Here is a 15,847-nt window from a genome sequence, read left to right on the forward strand (position 1 = left end):
GGTCACCTTGCAACCATGTCTCTGTAATGGCTATCAGATCATACCCATTTATATCTATTTGTGCCGTCAACTCATCTATTTTGTTATGAATGCTGTATGCATTCAGATAAAGAGCTTTTAATTTTGTCTTTTTACCATTTTTCGCTGCTTTGACCCCACTTTCTGATACTCATGTTTATACAATCTGTCCCTTCCTGTCACACTCTGGTTATCATTTCTCCCAGTGCTACCCTGCTCTATTGCCTTCTCCTTGCTCTTTGACTTATTAAATGTCTGCTCACCTGAACCCTCACCTTATCTAAAGGCAATGTGCAATTAATGAAGAAATACATTTTTATACCACTCTCAGAAATAGTTCAGCGGGTTTCACGCACAATGAATATATTGGAAACATAGTGACTGCTGTTATGTAGGGAAATGTAGTCGTTGTGCACACAGCAAGATTCCACAAACAACTGAGGGTTGATCTGTTTTTGGTGTTGAGCCAAGGTGGTGGGGAGGAAAGTTAACCAGGACGCTTGGGGAAAGCACCATACTCTTACTCGAATAGTATCGAGATCTGTAACGTCCACTGGAACAGATGGCCTGTAAAGTATCACGTGAAGGGCATCACCCACTGACGACATAGCACTCGCCATAGTGGCATGATTATGGGCTCATGTTCTGGAGTGGGGCTTGAACCCATAATCATCTGACTCAGCCAAGTGACTCAACCGACTGAACTAACCTCGCACTTAAAATTGGGATCGGAGAAAGCTTGACTCCTTTATTTGAACCTATTATATATCCCTTTTCTCATCTATTCCACGCCTATACAGCAGTCTTGAATTTGTGCACGAGTCCATACTGAACGTATTTCTAATTTTAAAAGAGTGAGCTTCTCCAGAGAGTTAAAGGTGTCAACCAGCAGCAGGCGAGTATCCTTTCAGCTGCAGACAAAACCCCAGCCAAAGTGCTGTGTATGCTAAATTTAGCAATGGTTCCATTATGCTAGGTAGCTGATAAGGAGCCCATCGTGTACGTGACCAGGAGCAGCAGGAGATGCTGTCGGCTGCTGCTGCGTTTGTGATCCCAGAGCTATCTCTGCCTGGCAGTTCTGGCTGAACACACGAGAAAGCCGCCTTATCAGTATCTTTATATCTGCAACGCACATTGGGCCCGATGCTTTTCAAAGATCTAAATGCAGCTGCAACAAAGCCCCAGAGGTGGACCAGGATGCAAGTGAGTGTTGATTTTAAGCTGTATTTACCAGAATCGCACACTCAATGCCTTGTAATAGCACGGCATATTTCTTTGCTGCCTGAAGCATCGCCTTGACTCTCTTTTGAGGGATCGAGTCGGACGTGGTGGCTGAGGGATGTCAGTGGAAATGTTTTTCCCCATAGCTCAAAGCTGTTTCGGTATATCGTTGGTATATGTGTTGGATTCGTGCTGTTTATGCGTAGATGGCTGGACAAAAATGATGCAGTTAGGGTCATGAATATGCTATGTGCTCCTTCTGTACAATCCAAGAGGTTGTTTCGAAAAGGCTGTGCATGTTACCTTATTTTAAGATATTCGAAGATGCAGACTTTATTGCTCCTGTTAAAAATCAGTTCGACAAGCTTTACTGCTTTCTGTAAACATTGTGCAGTAGCAGCATGCATCCAAAGATGCTGCGTTGCTGGCACATGATGTTACATTTTATCCTGGACCATATTCCCTTCCCTAGTATGCAGGTTTCCCTGTAAAAACTGTCCAGTGTGAACAGCCCCATAGTGTTTTTTTTAAACAACACTGAGCACATAATACTTTGTAGTAGCAGAGCCCAATTCTTTGTGATTGTCCCTGTACTATGAATGTTGGCTGTTCAGGTGGGGAAGGATCATCCACCGAGTGAAATTCCAGGAAGATCTATCCTTGAGTTCTAAAACCTATTGCAGCAATTTCACGGGTTAGTGTAACAATTAACAGAGCTGCCTTTGCTTTTAGTTTTTAAAGTAAACAAAAAGCATCAATTTGATGTAATTACCCACAATCCGATCTATTCATGTGGATTACACCCAATCATTTTTATATCTATATCTATCGTGCACCCTTGTGCTGCAGACACAGCATTGCGTTACTGTTGTTTCAGTAAACACGATTAAGCTGAAAGAAAATGGACAATTATTTTTAAGTAGCTCGTCATGAATATGCTTTTCCAGGACGGAGCTGATCTAAAATCACGCAGACCCGTTGGCTGGGAGCTGTTGGATTGGTGCACTGGTCAGATAATCTCGTCTCTACCACTCCCACTTTAGTGTATAAGAGTCACTGTGTAATGTGCAGTGTTGAGCTTTTAAAAATCCTGACGATTATAGTACCGGTCATTTGATTATCTCACCATTTTATTATCCTTTCACCTATGTCTTGCTGGCTCTAGCACTCTGCGGGTGTGCTGTGCTGCGTCTGAATAACATCAAGTGCATTATAAAGATCAACCAGCTCTATTGATGGCTCGGTGTTAAACACGCTCCCTGCTGTTCCAACTGTGCTTCAGTGGCTGGCAGCGTCCAGCGCAAGTTAGTACCTCCAGGAGAGATGTGATGGCTCCCTTTGTCGCAGTGTCCTGCTGCTGTAAAACAGTTCAATAAACGGACTCAATTCCACAGCTAAGAGGGCAGAGCCACGAGCCACGAGCAGCGGTTAGCTTACGCCGCGACCTGTCCCTCTCGCTGTGTTTCAAATATAAAGATGACACAAGAAATGGGAAGCTTGGGCAAAAAGTGTCCTGGGTATTGGACCGAGAAACTGATGGGGTTCAAAAAGGGATGAGATATATTACTGTTTGCAGGATTCTCGGTCATTAGATTCAGAAATGCATCAAAATAATCTCGTTGAAAGTTGGGTGGGTAGGGCAAATGGATCAATAAGCTACTGTCTGAAAATTAATTTGTAAGCTGTGTTCTCCCAGCTTCCTAATAGTAGAACCTCTTGATTCATAAGTGCCTTATTATCACTAAATATCGGCTGCCTTTTGCCACAGAATCATAGAATAGTACAGCATAGAAGGAGGCCATTCGGCCCATCTGCTCCAGCTCTTTCAAAGAGCTATCTAGTTAGTCCCATTCCCCTGCTCTTTCCCCATATCCCTACAATTTTTTCTCCTTCAAGTATTTATCCAGTTCTCTTTTGAGGGCTACTATTGAATCTGTTTCCACCACCCTATCTGGCAGTGCATTCCAGATCCTAACCATCTATTATCTTATTAAAAATCTTGCACTTATCTACAAAACCTTCCATCACATGGTCATCTTTTTGTCGTACTTTTGTCACCCGAGTGTGTTGAAAATTCCACATTTATAATGGGACACCGCCCAGCCCACCTAAACTCGTCACTCTGTAATTGCACACTCTGACTACCAGGTGGCGCTGTTATATTTTCCTCACAAATTGCTCAAAATGGTTTCTGCACCTTTTTCATCTGACCCTGCCGATACCTGCTAGAAACTGTGGACGTTGAGTGCAAACAGGATTGAGCTGGGGGGTGATGCTCATTGTGGTTGAATAGTCAGTGCTCACTAACTAGGGGCAAACACGAAGAATAACCATTTGAGGAAGGGGGAGAATTTGGAGGAGAATTGATCTCTTAGAGCTTTGAATGATGTCGTTATAGCAACTTGGCCTCCAAAGTTTGACAAATTTGGTGTTATTTTATTTTTATATCATTTAAGCTATAGTCGAGACAAAACCAGGGGGGTGATATTTTGTTGAAATTGTATTGTAATATCTCCTAAATGATAACCAAGTGTTGACAGTCTGGAGATGGCATGACAAGATTTGACTCAAATCTTTTTTTCCCTCCTTTCTTGAGACTATCGCTGAAGGAATAGAAAAATAAACAAGTTTCACATCTTCGTACTGGTGTTACCTGAATCCCACCCTTGTGTATTGATAGCCACACTTCATTTTCGTCAACGTGAAGCTTGTTGGCATCCGATATTAAGAGGCATCTCTCTCGGACATTTGTCTGTAATGTAAAGGTAGTTATTACGTTGATCACATCGACACTACACCATTTGTCTGTGCTGGTGGGCCCAAAATAACCCATTGCACTATTGGGAGTTTGAGCAGAGACCTCTCCTGGTGTCCTGATTGAAATTACTCCCTCAACCAACACCATCAAAAAAACAAGTCAGCCGTGTCAGCTGGAGCTCAGTGGGCAGCACTCTCACTCCAGGGACTTGAGCACAAAAATCTAGGCTGACACTCCCAGTGTGGTACTGAGGGAGTGCTGCACTGTCAAAGATAAGACATTAAAAGATCCCATGGCACTATTTCAAAGAAGAGCAGGGGAGTTATGCCTGGTGTCCTGGCCAATATTTATCCCTCAGTCAACATCACTGATGTCATTATTCGCTGTTTGCAGGAGCTTGCTGTGCAAATTGGCCGCCGTGTTTCCTACCTTACAACGGTGACTACACTTCCAAAGTACTTTGTTGACTGTAAAATGCTTTGGGATGTCCTGAGGTTGTGAAAAGTGCTATAGAAATGCAACTCTTTCATTTGATTGCTGTGTTCAGACCTTGCTGTGTGCACATTGGCTGCAATGCCTGCAGTGACTGCACTTCAAAAGTAATTTGTGTGAAGTGCTCTGAGATGTTTCTCCGATGTGATGGGGCACTATATAAATGCAAGTCCTTTCTTCCGCAAAGCCGTCAAAGGAATTCATCCCCCACAGGTCTATACAACGTTGAGGCATAGGACATGTAGATGCGAGTTCGCTGTTTGACTGGTACTGTGATTGCAGAACTAGAGGACGTGGGTTAAATTAACCAGTCTCGGGTGAAGCTATGGCCCCAAGTTTCGTCCCGCGGCGAAAACGTCGCACCTCTGAGCTGGGCACCTGTTTTTCACGCCGAAAACTGCGCCTAAAAAAAAGTCCGATATTCTGATGTCTGCTTGGCACGGCGCGCTCTTCACAGCAGGGGGCGGAGCCTAACACTCGTGCCGATTTTCTAAGTAGCGGGGGCGGGTACAATTTAAATTAGCCTTCGTGGTGCCGGCAACCCTGCGCGTGCGCGTTGGAGCGTGCGCGCATACGCAGTCTCACAAACATTGGCACTCGGCCATTTTTAAAAGGACTGCAGAAAAAGTGAAGATTTGTTTCTTGGACCCCTGCAAAGGCTTGTCATTTAATTTTTTTTGATATTTCTGTGTGTGAGGGAGTGCTTTTAGCAGCACTGCTGAATAAATCACCTGCTGAAATCAGTGAGTTCAGCTTTTCACTGCTAAACTTGCAGAACCGGTGCTGCATTGGTGCATGCAAATTAAGGACTGTGTGTTTGGAGAAATAAGAGTGCCAATTCAACTTTGCAATGGATCAACGTCCACCAAGACCAAAGAATTTCTTGCATGAGGAAGTGGAGATATTAGTCAACATAATTGAGCAGAGATGGCAGGAGCTAGATACCAGCAACAGAGGTCGCATAAAAGTGCCACCAAAAGAAATGAAGAAACGCTGGAACCAAGTTGCAGAAGATTACTGCGCAGTGGTGCATACCAGGAGATCTGGAAGTCAGTGTAAAACCATTGCATAATACGTGGTGTTGACAATGCAGCACCCATTCTGCAAATTTAAATATAAAACTGTCGATGTGGCTGCCTCTCCCTGTCCAAATGGCCTCAGTCCCCCTCACAGCTCGAACGCTGCTGCTATATCTTCGGCTGCCGTCGAGCCACTGACTTCGCCCCTAAAATGTGGCCGAATGGCCTCGAGCACCATAAAGAGCTGCGTGTGTCAGGTGTTGATTCTTCGGCTGCCGGCCAGCCACTGACGCCACTGATATCCTATGGCCGAATGGCCTCACGTCGGTCCGCTGCTGATTCTTCGGCTGCCGGCCAGCCACTGACGCCGCTGATATCTCATGGCCGAATGGCCTCGGGTCCGTCCGGTGTTGCTTCTTCGCGGCCAGCCACGAAGAGAGTGAAGGCCTGCCTCAAGCACCGCAGCTCAGCTCGAAGCTTGCTGCCGCTGCCGTCGAGACACTGACGCCACACCCCTGCCTGTCTCCAACATGAAAGGCCTGCCTGAAGCACAGCAGCTCGAAGGCTGATGCTATTTCACACAGGTAGCAACATGGTTTATTTAATCTTTTCTTTGCTATAAATTTTTATTCAGGTTGGATTTATTTGTATAATATTTGTATAAGTATAACTAAGGATTGATTGTAGAATTAATGACTTCCCTCCCCCCACCCCCCCCCCCCCCCCACCTCGTTCCCTACGCCTAATTTGTAACCCACGCCTGATTTTCTAAAGTGTAGACAAGGTTTTTTCGAGCGTACAAAAATCTTCACTTACTCCATTCTAAGTTAGTTTGGAGTAAGTTTTCACTGACGAAACTTTGAAAACAGGCGTAAGTGGCTGGACATGCCCCCTTTTGAAAAAAAATTCTGTTCCAAAGTGAAACTGTTCTAACTGACTCGAACTGGAGCAAATTAAATGTCGAGAATTCCGATTTCTAAGGTACTCCTTTCTACACCAGTTGCTCCTAAAAATCAGGAGCAAATCATGTGGAAACTTGGGGCCTATGACTCAGAAGAACATTACACCTGCCCATCACATTGTTCTGTTTTTTGATTGGCTTAGACCGGAGAGCCAAAGCCAATCAAAAACATTAAAAAAGAAAATTCCCACCTCAAATGGACAGTGATAGTTAGAAGGTAAAACGGGAGGGCGCTGAGCTCCTCGAGTCTCATCGCCGAGAGCGTGCAGAAATCAAGCGCAGGAAGCGAAAGGAGCGTGCGGCAAACGAGTCCCACCCCCCTCTTCCCTCAACCACTGTCTGTCCCACCTGTGGCAGGGACTGTGGCTCTCGTATTGGACTGTGCAGCCACCTAAGGACTCATTTTAAGAGTGGAAGCAAGTCTTCCTTGATTCCGAGGGCTGCCTATGATGATGATGGAAATAAACTATAGAAAGGTGGGAAAATGTAATTTTAAGAAAAAAAAATGAGCAAAGAATGGGGGAAAAGAGGAACGACATGATATTCCAATTAAAATGTTTGTCTTTGAGGGATAATATTACACTTATTAAGTGACATTTGAGTAAATGTAGTACTGTATTAGGGTTTTCAATATCACAGTGCGAGCTGAAAAAGCAGCGGGGCCAGGGATGACAGGCATCCCGCAGCAATCTAAGGGTTAACTGCATTGTTCTTATTTTGTTGAGGCCATAACATTGGGCTCTGCGTAAATTTAATGGATGGTAATAGAACTCCCAGCTTCAGATGGCCATAAATCACCAGACTTTTGGTCTTGTATTTTACAGCAACATCTGACTCCTTCATTAAATTATAGTTTTATGACACATTCCCGGGCAGCAGTCATTTTAATATAAGGCTGTGTAATCAACATATATAGTATGTTAAGCCAGCAAACGTGTAACCGGAATTGTTTCTCTGTACCTCAGAAATAAATATTCCCAGCAGACTAAAATATTTTACACTAAAGTGTTGCTTTTTTTTGTGCCCTGCATTTATTACTTTATCTGCCCTCCTCAGTGACGCGTGCTGAGAAAGGTCCACTGGCACAGGGTGGCCTCCATTTAACAGGAAGGAATTGCATTAATATAGCGCCTTTCACAATCACCGGACGTCTCAAAGCACTTTACAACCAATGAAGTACTTTTGAAATGTAGTCACTGTTGTAATGTGGGAAATGCGGCAGCCAATTTGCACACAGCAAGCTCCACAAACAGCAATGTGATGATAATCAAATAATCTGTTTTTTTGTTATATTGATTGGGGGATAAATATTGGCCAGGACACTGGGGCTAATTCCCCTGCTCCTCTTCGAAATAGTGACATTGGATCTTTTACGTCCACTTGAGAGAGCAGACGGGGCCTCGGTTTAACGTCTCTTCAGCACTGCACTGGAGTGTCAGCCTAGATTTTTGTGCTCAAATCTCTGGAGTGGGACTTGAACCCACAACCTTCTGACTCAAAGGCAAGAATGCTGCCCACCGAGACACAGCTGTGACACCCAACGGGCCATTCTTTGTGCGTGACTCCCAACCAATACCACAGAGAGTATCCGAGCCGAGCCTGATACAATTCCCACCAAATGCACATTTTCCAGTGGGAATAATAACCTTGGATAGTAATCACGATTGGGATCCCTGGCTAAGTTCCTCCTCCTGTTTTTGTGTTTGGGGTGCTGAAGCCAGTTAAAGCGGCAGCTCTGCTCAGTCAGGATAGACCGGTGGATCACCTTACGAATTTTGATGAGCTGTTTGCTTTCTTTGGAAATAGAAATTCTCCACTCATCCCTCCCCCCCACTCCCACCCAGCATGCCTTTGAAGTTGATGCGCATCATTCTCTTCCCATCCCCCTGGAGCGAAGGTGACCTACAGCCAAATCGGTGCCGCTCTGCTGCTGAAGGTGCATTGCACTGCAGCTATCGATCTGAGGCCAGCAGCTGCAGTGTCTGCTCTACTCAGCGACATCTCATTTAGACTGACTGGCTCTGGTCTGGAGTTTTCCTGCATAGGAGAGAGTCCTGCACTGCATGCTCACACACACCCCACACACTCCGCGTAAGCAGGTCGATCTGGAGTCTGATCAGGACCTGACTCCACTGTTGTGCTCCACTGCAACTTTAGCGTTGTTACAAAGCAGAAACCAGTTTGCAGTGATGCTTAAATTGCAATGTAATGTCATCCGATGATATATGTGGCAAGTGACTACCCTTCACTCATAAAACAGATGGCACATTACCGTATAGTGCTTCAGCTCCACAGCATGCGGATTCAAAGGCATCACTGGCCCAAGCTATGTGAACATCTAGATTCAGGTATGGACCAGTAGTGAGAACTCGTATTGCACCCTTCTTTAATGCCCTTATTTAAAAAAGGAGGCAGACAGAAAGCAGGAAACTATAGACCAGTTAGCCTAACATCTGTCGTTGGGAAAATGCTGGAGTCCATTATTAAGGAAGCAGTAGCAGGAAATTTGGAAAAGCATAATTCAATCAAGCAGAGGCAGCATGGTTTTCTGAAAGGGAAATCATGTTTGAAAAGTTTGCTGGAGTTCTCTGGGGATGTAATGAGCAGGGTGGATAGAGGGGAACCAGTGGATGTGGTATATTTAGATTTCCAGAAGGCATTCGGTAAAGTGCCACATAAAAGGTTACTGCACAAGATAACAGTTCAAGGGGTTGGGGGTAATATATTAGCATGGATAGGGGATTGGCTAACTAACAGAAAACAGAATTGGGATAAATGGGTCATTTATAGTAACTAGTGGGGTGCCACAGAGATCGGTGCTGGGGCCTCAACTATTTACAATCTATATTAGTGACTTGGATGAAGGGACCGAGTATAATGTAGCCAAGTTTGCTGCTGATACAAAGATGGGTGGGAAAGCAAGTTGTGAGGAGGACACACAAAACCTGCAAAGGAATATTGACAGGCCAAGTGAGTGGGCAAAAATTTGGCAGATGGTGTATAATGTGGGAAAGTGTGAGGTTTCCACTTTGGCAGAAAAAATAAAAAAATCAAATTCTTATTTAAATGGAGAAAAATTACAAAATGTTGCAGTACTGAGGGACCTGGGGGTCCTTGTGCACGAAACACAAAAAATTAGTATGCAAGTACAGCAAATAATCAGGCAGGCAAATGGAATGTTGGCCTTTATTGCAATGGAGATGGAGTATAAAAGCAGAGATGTCCTGCTATAACTGTACAGGGCATCGGTGAGGCCACACCTGAAGTACTGCATAGAGTTTTGGTTTCCATATTTAAGGAAGGAGTATACTTGCATTGGAGCAATCAGAGAAGGTTCACTAGGTTGATTCCGAAGTGAGGTTGAGTAGGTTGGGCCGATACTCATTGGAGTTCAGAATAATGAGGTGTGATCTTATTGAAACATAAAAGATAATGAGGGGGCTCAACAAGATAGATGCAGAGAGGATATTTCCACTCAAAGGTGAATCTAGAACAAGGGGCATAGTTTCAGAATAAGGGATCGTCCATTCAAAACTGAGATGAGGAGGAATTTCTTCTGAGGATTGTAAATCTGTGGAATTCTCTCCCCAGAGAGCTGTGGAGGCTGGGTCATTGAATATATTTAAGGCGGAGATAGACAGATTTTTGAGCGATGAGGGAATAAAGGGTTAAAGGGAACGGGCAGGGGAGTGGAGCTGAGCCCATGATCAGTCAGCTATGATCTTATTAAATGGCGGAGCAGGCTCTAGGGGCCAAATGGCCTACTCCTGCTCCTATTTATGTTCTTATGTATTAGATAGACCAGCAATGGTGGAGACTGGAGGAAGTTTACCCAAAATGTGTTTCGTTGTTATCGAGCTCTGCATCCTGCAGGGGTTCTGAACAAGAAACCAACTGATAAAAACAGAAGAATTAAGAGCAGGAATAGGCCATACAGTCCTTTGAGCCTGCTCCACCGTTAAATAAGATCATGGCTGATCATTGATCTCAACTCCACTTTCCCGCTCAATCCCCATATCCCTTGATTCCCCTAGCATCCAAAAACCTATCTATCTCAGCCTTGAATATACTCAACGACTCAGCATCCACAGCCCTCTAGGGTAGAGAATTTCAAAGGTTCACAACTCTGAGTGAAAATATTCCTCCTCGTCTCAGTTTTAAAAGGTCTACCCCTTATCCTGAGACTGTGCCCCCGAATTCTAGACTCCCCAGCCAGAGGAAACAACCTCTCAGCATCTACCCTGTCAATCCTCGTCAGAATCTTATATGTTTCAATGAGGTCACTTCTCATTCTTCTAAACTCGAGAGTATAGGTCCAATCTACTCAATAGGACAACCCCCCGCATCCCAGGAATCAATCCAGTGAACCTTCATTACACCGCTTCTAAGGCAAGTATATCCTTCCTTAGATAAGGAGACTAAAACTGTGCACCGAAGCTCTGTGCAATTTTAGCAAGACATACTAATGCAATATCTGGAGCAGTGTCAACGATGCACTGTCACTGAGCCATCCAATGTAACGGTCTAGAATCATAGGCCCCAAGTTTCCACATGATTTGCTCCTGATTTTTAGGAGCAACTGGTGTAGAATGGAGTATCTTAGAAATCGGAATTCTCGACATTTAGTTTGCTCCAGTTCTAGTCAGTTAGAACAGTTTCACTTTGGAACAGAATTTTTTTTTTCAAAAGGGGGCGTGTCCGGCCACTTACGCCTGATTTCAAAGTTTCATGAGTGAAAACTTACTCCAAACTAACTTAGAATGGAGTAAGTGAAGATTTTTGTACGCTCGAAAAAACCTTGTCTACACTTTAGAAAATCAGGCATAGGTTACAAATCAGACGTAGGGAATGGTGGATGAGGGGGGGGGGGGGTTTAAAGGGAAGTTTACAAACATTAAACACTTCAGTTTTACAAATAAAGAGCCATCATCAATAATAAATGATAAATACATCAATAAATCAACCAATAAATCAATCAAAAAAATAAATAAAACATTTTCTACTTACCGACTGTAGCACCGGGAGCCCTCCAACAGCGTGCTGGGATGCCCCCCCCCCCCCCACCAGTGTGTCTCTGTCAGTGTCTCTATCTCTCTGTCTGTGTGTGTCTCTCATTCTCTGTCTGTCAGTGTCTGTGTTTCTGACAGCAAGAGATGGGGGGGAGCAGAGGGAGGGATGGGGAGGAGGGGGGGAGAAAGGAGATTGGGAGGGGGGGGGGAGAAAGGAGATTGGGAGGGGGGGGGGAGAAAGGAGATTGGGAGGGGGGGGGGAGAAAGGAGATTGGGAGGGGGAGGGGGAGAAAGGAGATTGGGAGGGGGAGGGGGGAGAAAGGAGATTGGGAGGGGGGGGGAGAAAGGAGATTGGGAGGGGGGGGGAGAAAGGAGATTGGGAGGGGGGGGGAGAAAGGAGATTGGGAGGGGGGGGAGAAAGGAGATTGGGAAGGGGGGGGAGAAAGGAGATTGGGAAGGGGGGGGAGAAAGGAGATTGGGAAGGGGGGAGAGAAAGGAGATTGGGAGGGGGGGGGAGAAAGGAGATTGGGAGGGGGGGGGGAGAAAGGAGATTGGGAGGGGGGGGGGAGAAAGGAGATTGGGAGGGGGGGGGAGAAAGGAGATTGGGAGGGGGGGGGAGAAAGGAGATTGGGAGGGGGGGGGAGAAAGGAGATTGGGAGGGGGGGGGAGAAAGGAGATTGGGAGGGGGGGGAGAAAGGAGATTGGGAGGGGGGGGAGAAAGGAGATTGGGAGGGGGGGGAGAAAGGAGATTGGGAGGGGGGGGGAGAAAGGAGATTGGGAGGGGGGGGGAGAAAGGAGATTGGGAGGGGGGGGGGAGAAAGGAGATTGGGAGGGGGGGGGGAGAAAGGAGATTGGGAGGGGGGGGGAGAAAGGAGATTGGGAGGGGGGGGGAGAAAGGAGATTGGGAGGGGGGAGAGAAAGGAGATTGGGAGGGGGGGTGGAGAAAGGAGATTGGGAGGGGGGGTGGAGAAAGGAGATTGGGAGGGGGGGGGAGAAAGGAGATTGGGGGGGGGAGAAAGGAGATTGGGGGGGACGGGAGAAAGGAGATTGGGGGGGGTGAGGGGAGGAGAAGTGGGAGGGAGGCTGAACGGGCCGGGCCCGAGACTTCGGGCAGGGCCTGTCCTCAGCACCAGATTTTACAGGTAGGTGGCGTCGGGTCGGGGGAAGCGCGGGTCGGGGGGGTGGTGGGAGGGAGTTCGGTTCGGGGTGGGGGAGGTAGGGAGGTCAGGTCGGAGGTAGGGAGGTCAGGTCGGGGGAAGGGAGGTCAGGTCAGATCCAGTCCGGGGGGGGAGAGCGGGTGTCGGGTCGGTGTCTGGTCCGGTCCGAGGGCGAGAGTGGGGGTGAGGGGAGAGGAAGCGGGAGTTGGGTCGGTGTCGGGTCCGGTCCGAGGGGGGGGGGGGGGGGAAAGAGGGGGAGAGCGGGAGTCGGGTCGGGTCCGGGGGCGGGGGGGAAGCGGAAGTCAGGTCGGTGTCGGGTCCGGTCTGGGGTGAGGGGGGGAGGGGGAGGGGAAGCGGGAGTCAGGTCGGCGTCGGGTCCGGTCCGGAAGCGGGAGTCAAGTCGGGTCTGGAGGAAGCAGGAGCTGGCCGTGGGAGGAGCCTTATGCACGCAGCCCCAGTGAGGCCATTCGGCCAGGGCTAGGGGCTGCGTGCTTCAGCCCCTCCCACACAGTTTTGGGCGCCTGGAGCTACTGAACATGCGCGCCCACTGTAGCGCGCATGTGCAGAGGTCCCGGCACTGTTTTCAGCGCAGGGACCTGGCTCCGTCCCCTACAGCTCCTGCTGCGCTGCGCCAAGGGCCAGACGACCTGCAGGGAGGTGGAGAATCTGGAGGTTTTTTTAGGCGCACTTTGTGGCGTGAAAAACGGGCGTCCAGGTCGGGACTGCGCCGTTCTAGGCGCGGCTCGAAACTTGGGCCCATAGAAGTCAACAGCATGGAAGGAGGCCATTTCGGCCCATCGTGTCCGCGCCGGCCAACAACGAGCTATCCAGCCTAATCCCACTTTCCAGCTCTTGGTCCATAGCCCTGTAGGTTACGGCACTTCAAGTCCACATCCAAGTATTTTTAAATGTGGTGAGGGTTTCTGCATCTACCACCCTTTTAGGCAGTGAGTTCCAGACCCCCACCATTTCCCCTCAAATCCCCCCTAAACCTTCTACCAATTACTTTAAATCTGTGCCCCCTGGTTCTTGACCCCTCTGCTAAGGGAAATAGGTCTGTTCTATCCACTCTATCTAGGCCCCTCATAATTTTATACACCTCAATAAGGTCTCCCCTCAGCCTCCTCTTTTCCAATGAAAACAACCCCAGCCTATCCAAACTTTCCTCATAGCTAAAATTCTCCAGTCCAGGCAACACCCTCGTAAATCTCCCCTGCACCCTCTCGAGTGCAATCACATCTTTCCTGTAATGTGGTGACCTGAACTGCATGCAGTACTCTAGCTGTGGCCTAACTAGAGTTTTATACAGTTCAAGTATAACCCTCCTGCTCTTGTATTCTATGCCTCGGCTAATAAAGGCAAATATTTCCGTATGCCTTCTTAACCACCTTATCTACCTGGCCTGCTATCTTCAGGGATCTGTGGACATGCACGCCAAGGTCCTTTTGTCCCTCTACACTTCAGTGTCCTACCGTTTAATCTGTATTCCCATGCCTTGTTAAAGCTCCCCAGATACATTATCTCACACTTCTCCGGATTGAATTCCATTTGCCACTGTTCTACCCACCTACTCTGTACTTTTACATTAATGTTATACACTGATTATTGTGTCAACTTGGCTCAGTTGGTAGTACTCTCATCTCTGGGTCAGGAAGTTGTGAGTTCAAGGTTCACGCCACTTTGAGCTTAAAGAAGGGTAACTTTGAACGTATGAGGCGTGAATTGGCTAGGATAGATTGGCGAATGATACTTAAGGGGTTGACAGTGGATGGGCAATGGCAGACATTTAGAGACCGCATGGATGCACTACAACAATTGTACATCCCTGTCTGGCGTAAAAATAAAAAAGGGAAGGTGGCTCAACCGTGGCTATCAAGGGAAATCAGGAATAATATTAAAGCCAAGGAAGTGGCATACAAATTGGCCAGAAATAGCAGCGAACCAGGGGACTGGAAGAAAGTTAGAACTCGGCAGAGGAGGAAAAGGGTTTGATATGGGCAGGGAACATAGAGTACGACAGGAAGCTTGCAGGAAACATTAAAATGGACTACAAAAGCTTCTATAGATATGTAAAGAGAAAAAGGTTAGTAAAGACAAACGTAGGTCCCCTGCAGTCAGAATCAGGGGAAGTCATAACTGGGAACAAAGAAATGGCAGACCAATTGAACAAGTACTTTGGTTCGGTATTCACTAAGAAAGACACAAACAACCTTCCAGGTATAAAAGGGGTCAGAGGGTCCAGTAAGAAGGAGGAACGGAGGGAAATCCTTATTAGTCGGGAAATTGTGTTGGGGAAATTGATGGGATTGAAGGCCGATAAATCCCCAGGCCTGATGGTCTGCATCCCAGAGTACTTAAGGAGGTGGCCTTGGAAATAGCGGATGCATTAACAGTCATTTTCCAACATTCCATAGACTCTGGATCAGTTCCTCTGGATTGGAGGGTAGCTAATGTAACCCCACTTTTTAAAAAAGGAGGGAGAGAGAAAACAGGGAATTACAGACTGGTCAGCCTGACATCGGTCGTGGGTAAAATGATGGAATCAATTATTAAGGATGTCATAGCAGCGCATTTGGAAAGAAATGACATGATAGGTCCAAGTCAGCATGGATTTGTGAAAGGGAAATCATGCTTGACAAATCTTCTGGAATTTTTTGAGGATGTTTCCAGTAGAGTGGACAAGGGGGAACCAGTTGGTGTGGTGTATTTGGACTTTCAGAAGGCTTTCGACAAGGTCCCACACAAGAGATTAATGTGCAAAGTTAAAGCATATGGGATTGGGAGTAGTGTGCTGACATGGATTGAGAACTGGTTGGCAGACAGGAAGCAAAGAGTAGGAGTAAATGGGTACTTTTCAGAATGGCAGGCAGTGACTAGTGGGGTACCGCAAGGTTCTGTGCTGGGGCCCCAGCTGTTTACACTGTACATTAATGATTTAGACGAGGGGATTGAATGTAGTATCTCCAAATTTGCGGATGACACTAAGTTGGATGACAGTGTGAGCTGCGAGGAGGATGCTGTGAGGCTGCAGAGTGACTTGGATAGGTTAGGTGAGTGGGCAAATGCATGGCAGATGAAGTATAATTTGGATAAATGTGAGGTTATCCACTTTGGTGGTAAAAACAGAGAGACAGACTGTTATCTGAATGGTGACAGATTAGGAAAAGGGGAGGTGCAACGAGACCTGGGTATCATGGTACATCAGTCATTGA

General features: G+C 46.8%; 1 protein-coding gene across 6 annotated transcripts in view; it reads left to right on the forward strand.

Annotated features, from left to right (window-relative positions):
- tmem94 (transmembrane protein 94) overlaps positions 1-15,847 on the forward strand; it is a 168,550-nt gene that overhangs the window by 35,765 nt on the left and 116,938 nt on the right. For 4 of the 6 annotated variants that reach the window (XM_070857482.1, XM_070857483.1, XM_070857486.1 and 1 more), the window contains exon 1: positions 1,126-1,221. The exons of the other annotated variants lie outside the window; for them this stretch is intronic. In XM_070857482.1, coding sequence (XP_070713583.1) covers positions 1,162-1,221 — 60 coding nt within the window. In that variant the 5' untranslated portion in view covers positions 1,126-1,161. Of the gene's footprint in view, positions 1-1,125; positions 1,222-15,847 lie in introns of those variants that run through there. 6 annotated transcript variants of the gene reach the window in all.

Source organism: Pristiophorus japonicus, chromosome 16, assembly GCF_044704955.1.
Source record: "Pristiophorus japonicus isolate sPriJap1 chromosome 16, sPriJap1.hap1, whole genome shotgun sequence".
NCBI lineage: Eukaryota > Metazoa > Chordata > Chondrichthyes > Pristiophoridae > Pristiophorus > Pristiophorus japonicus.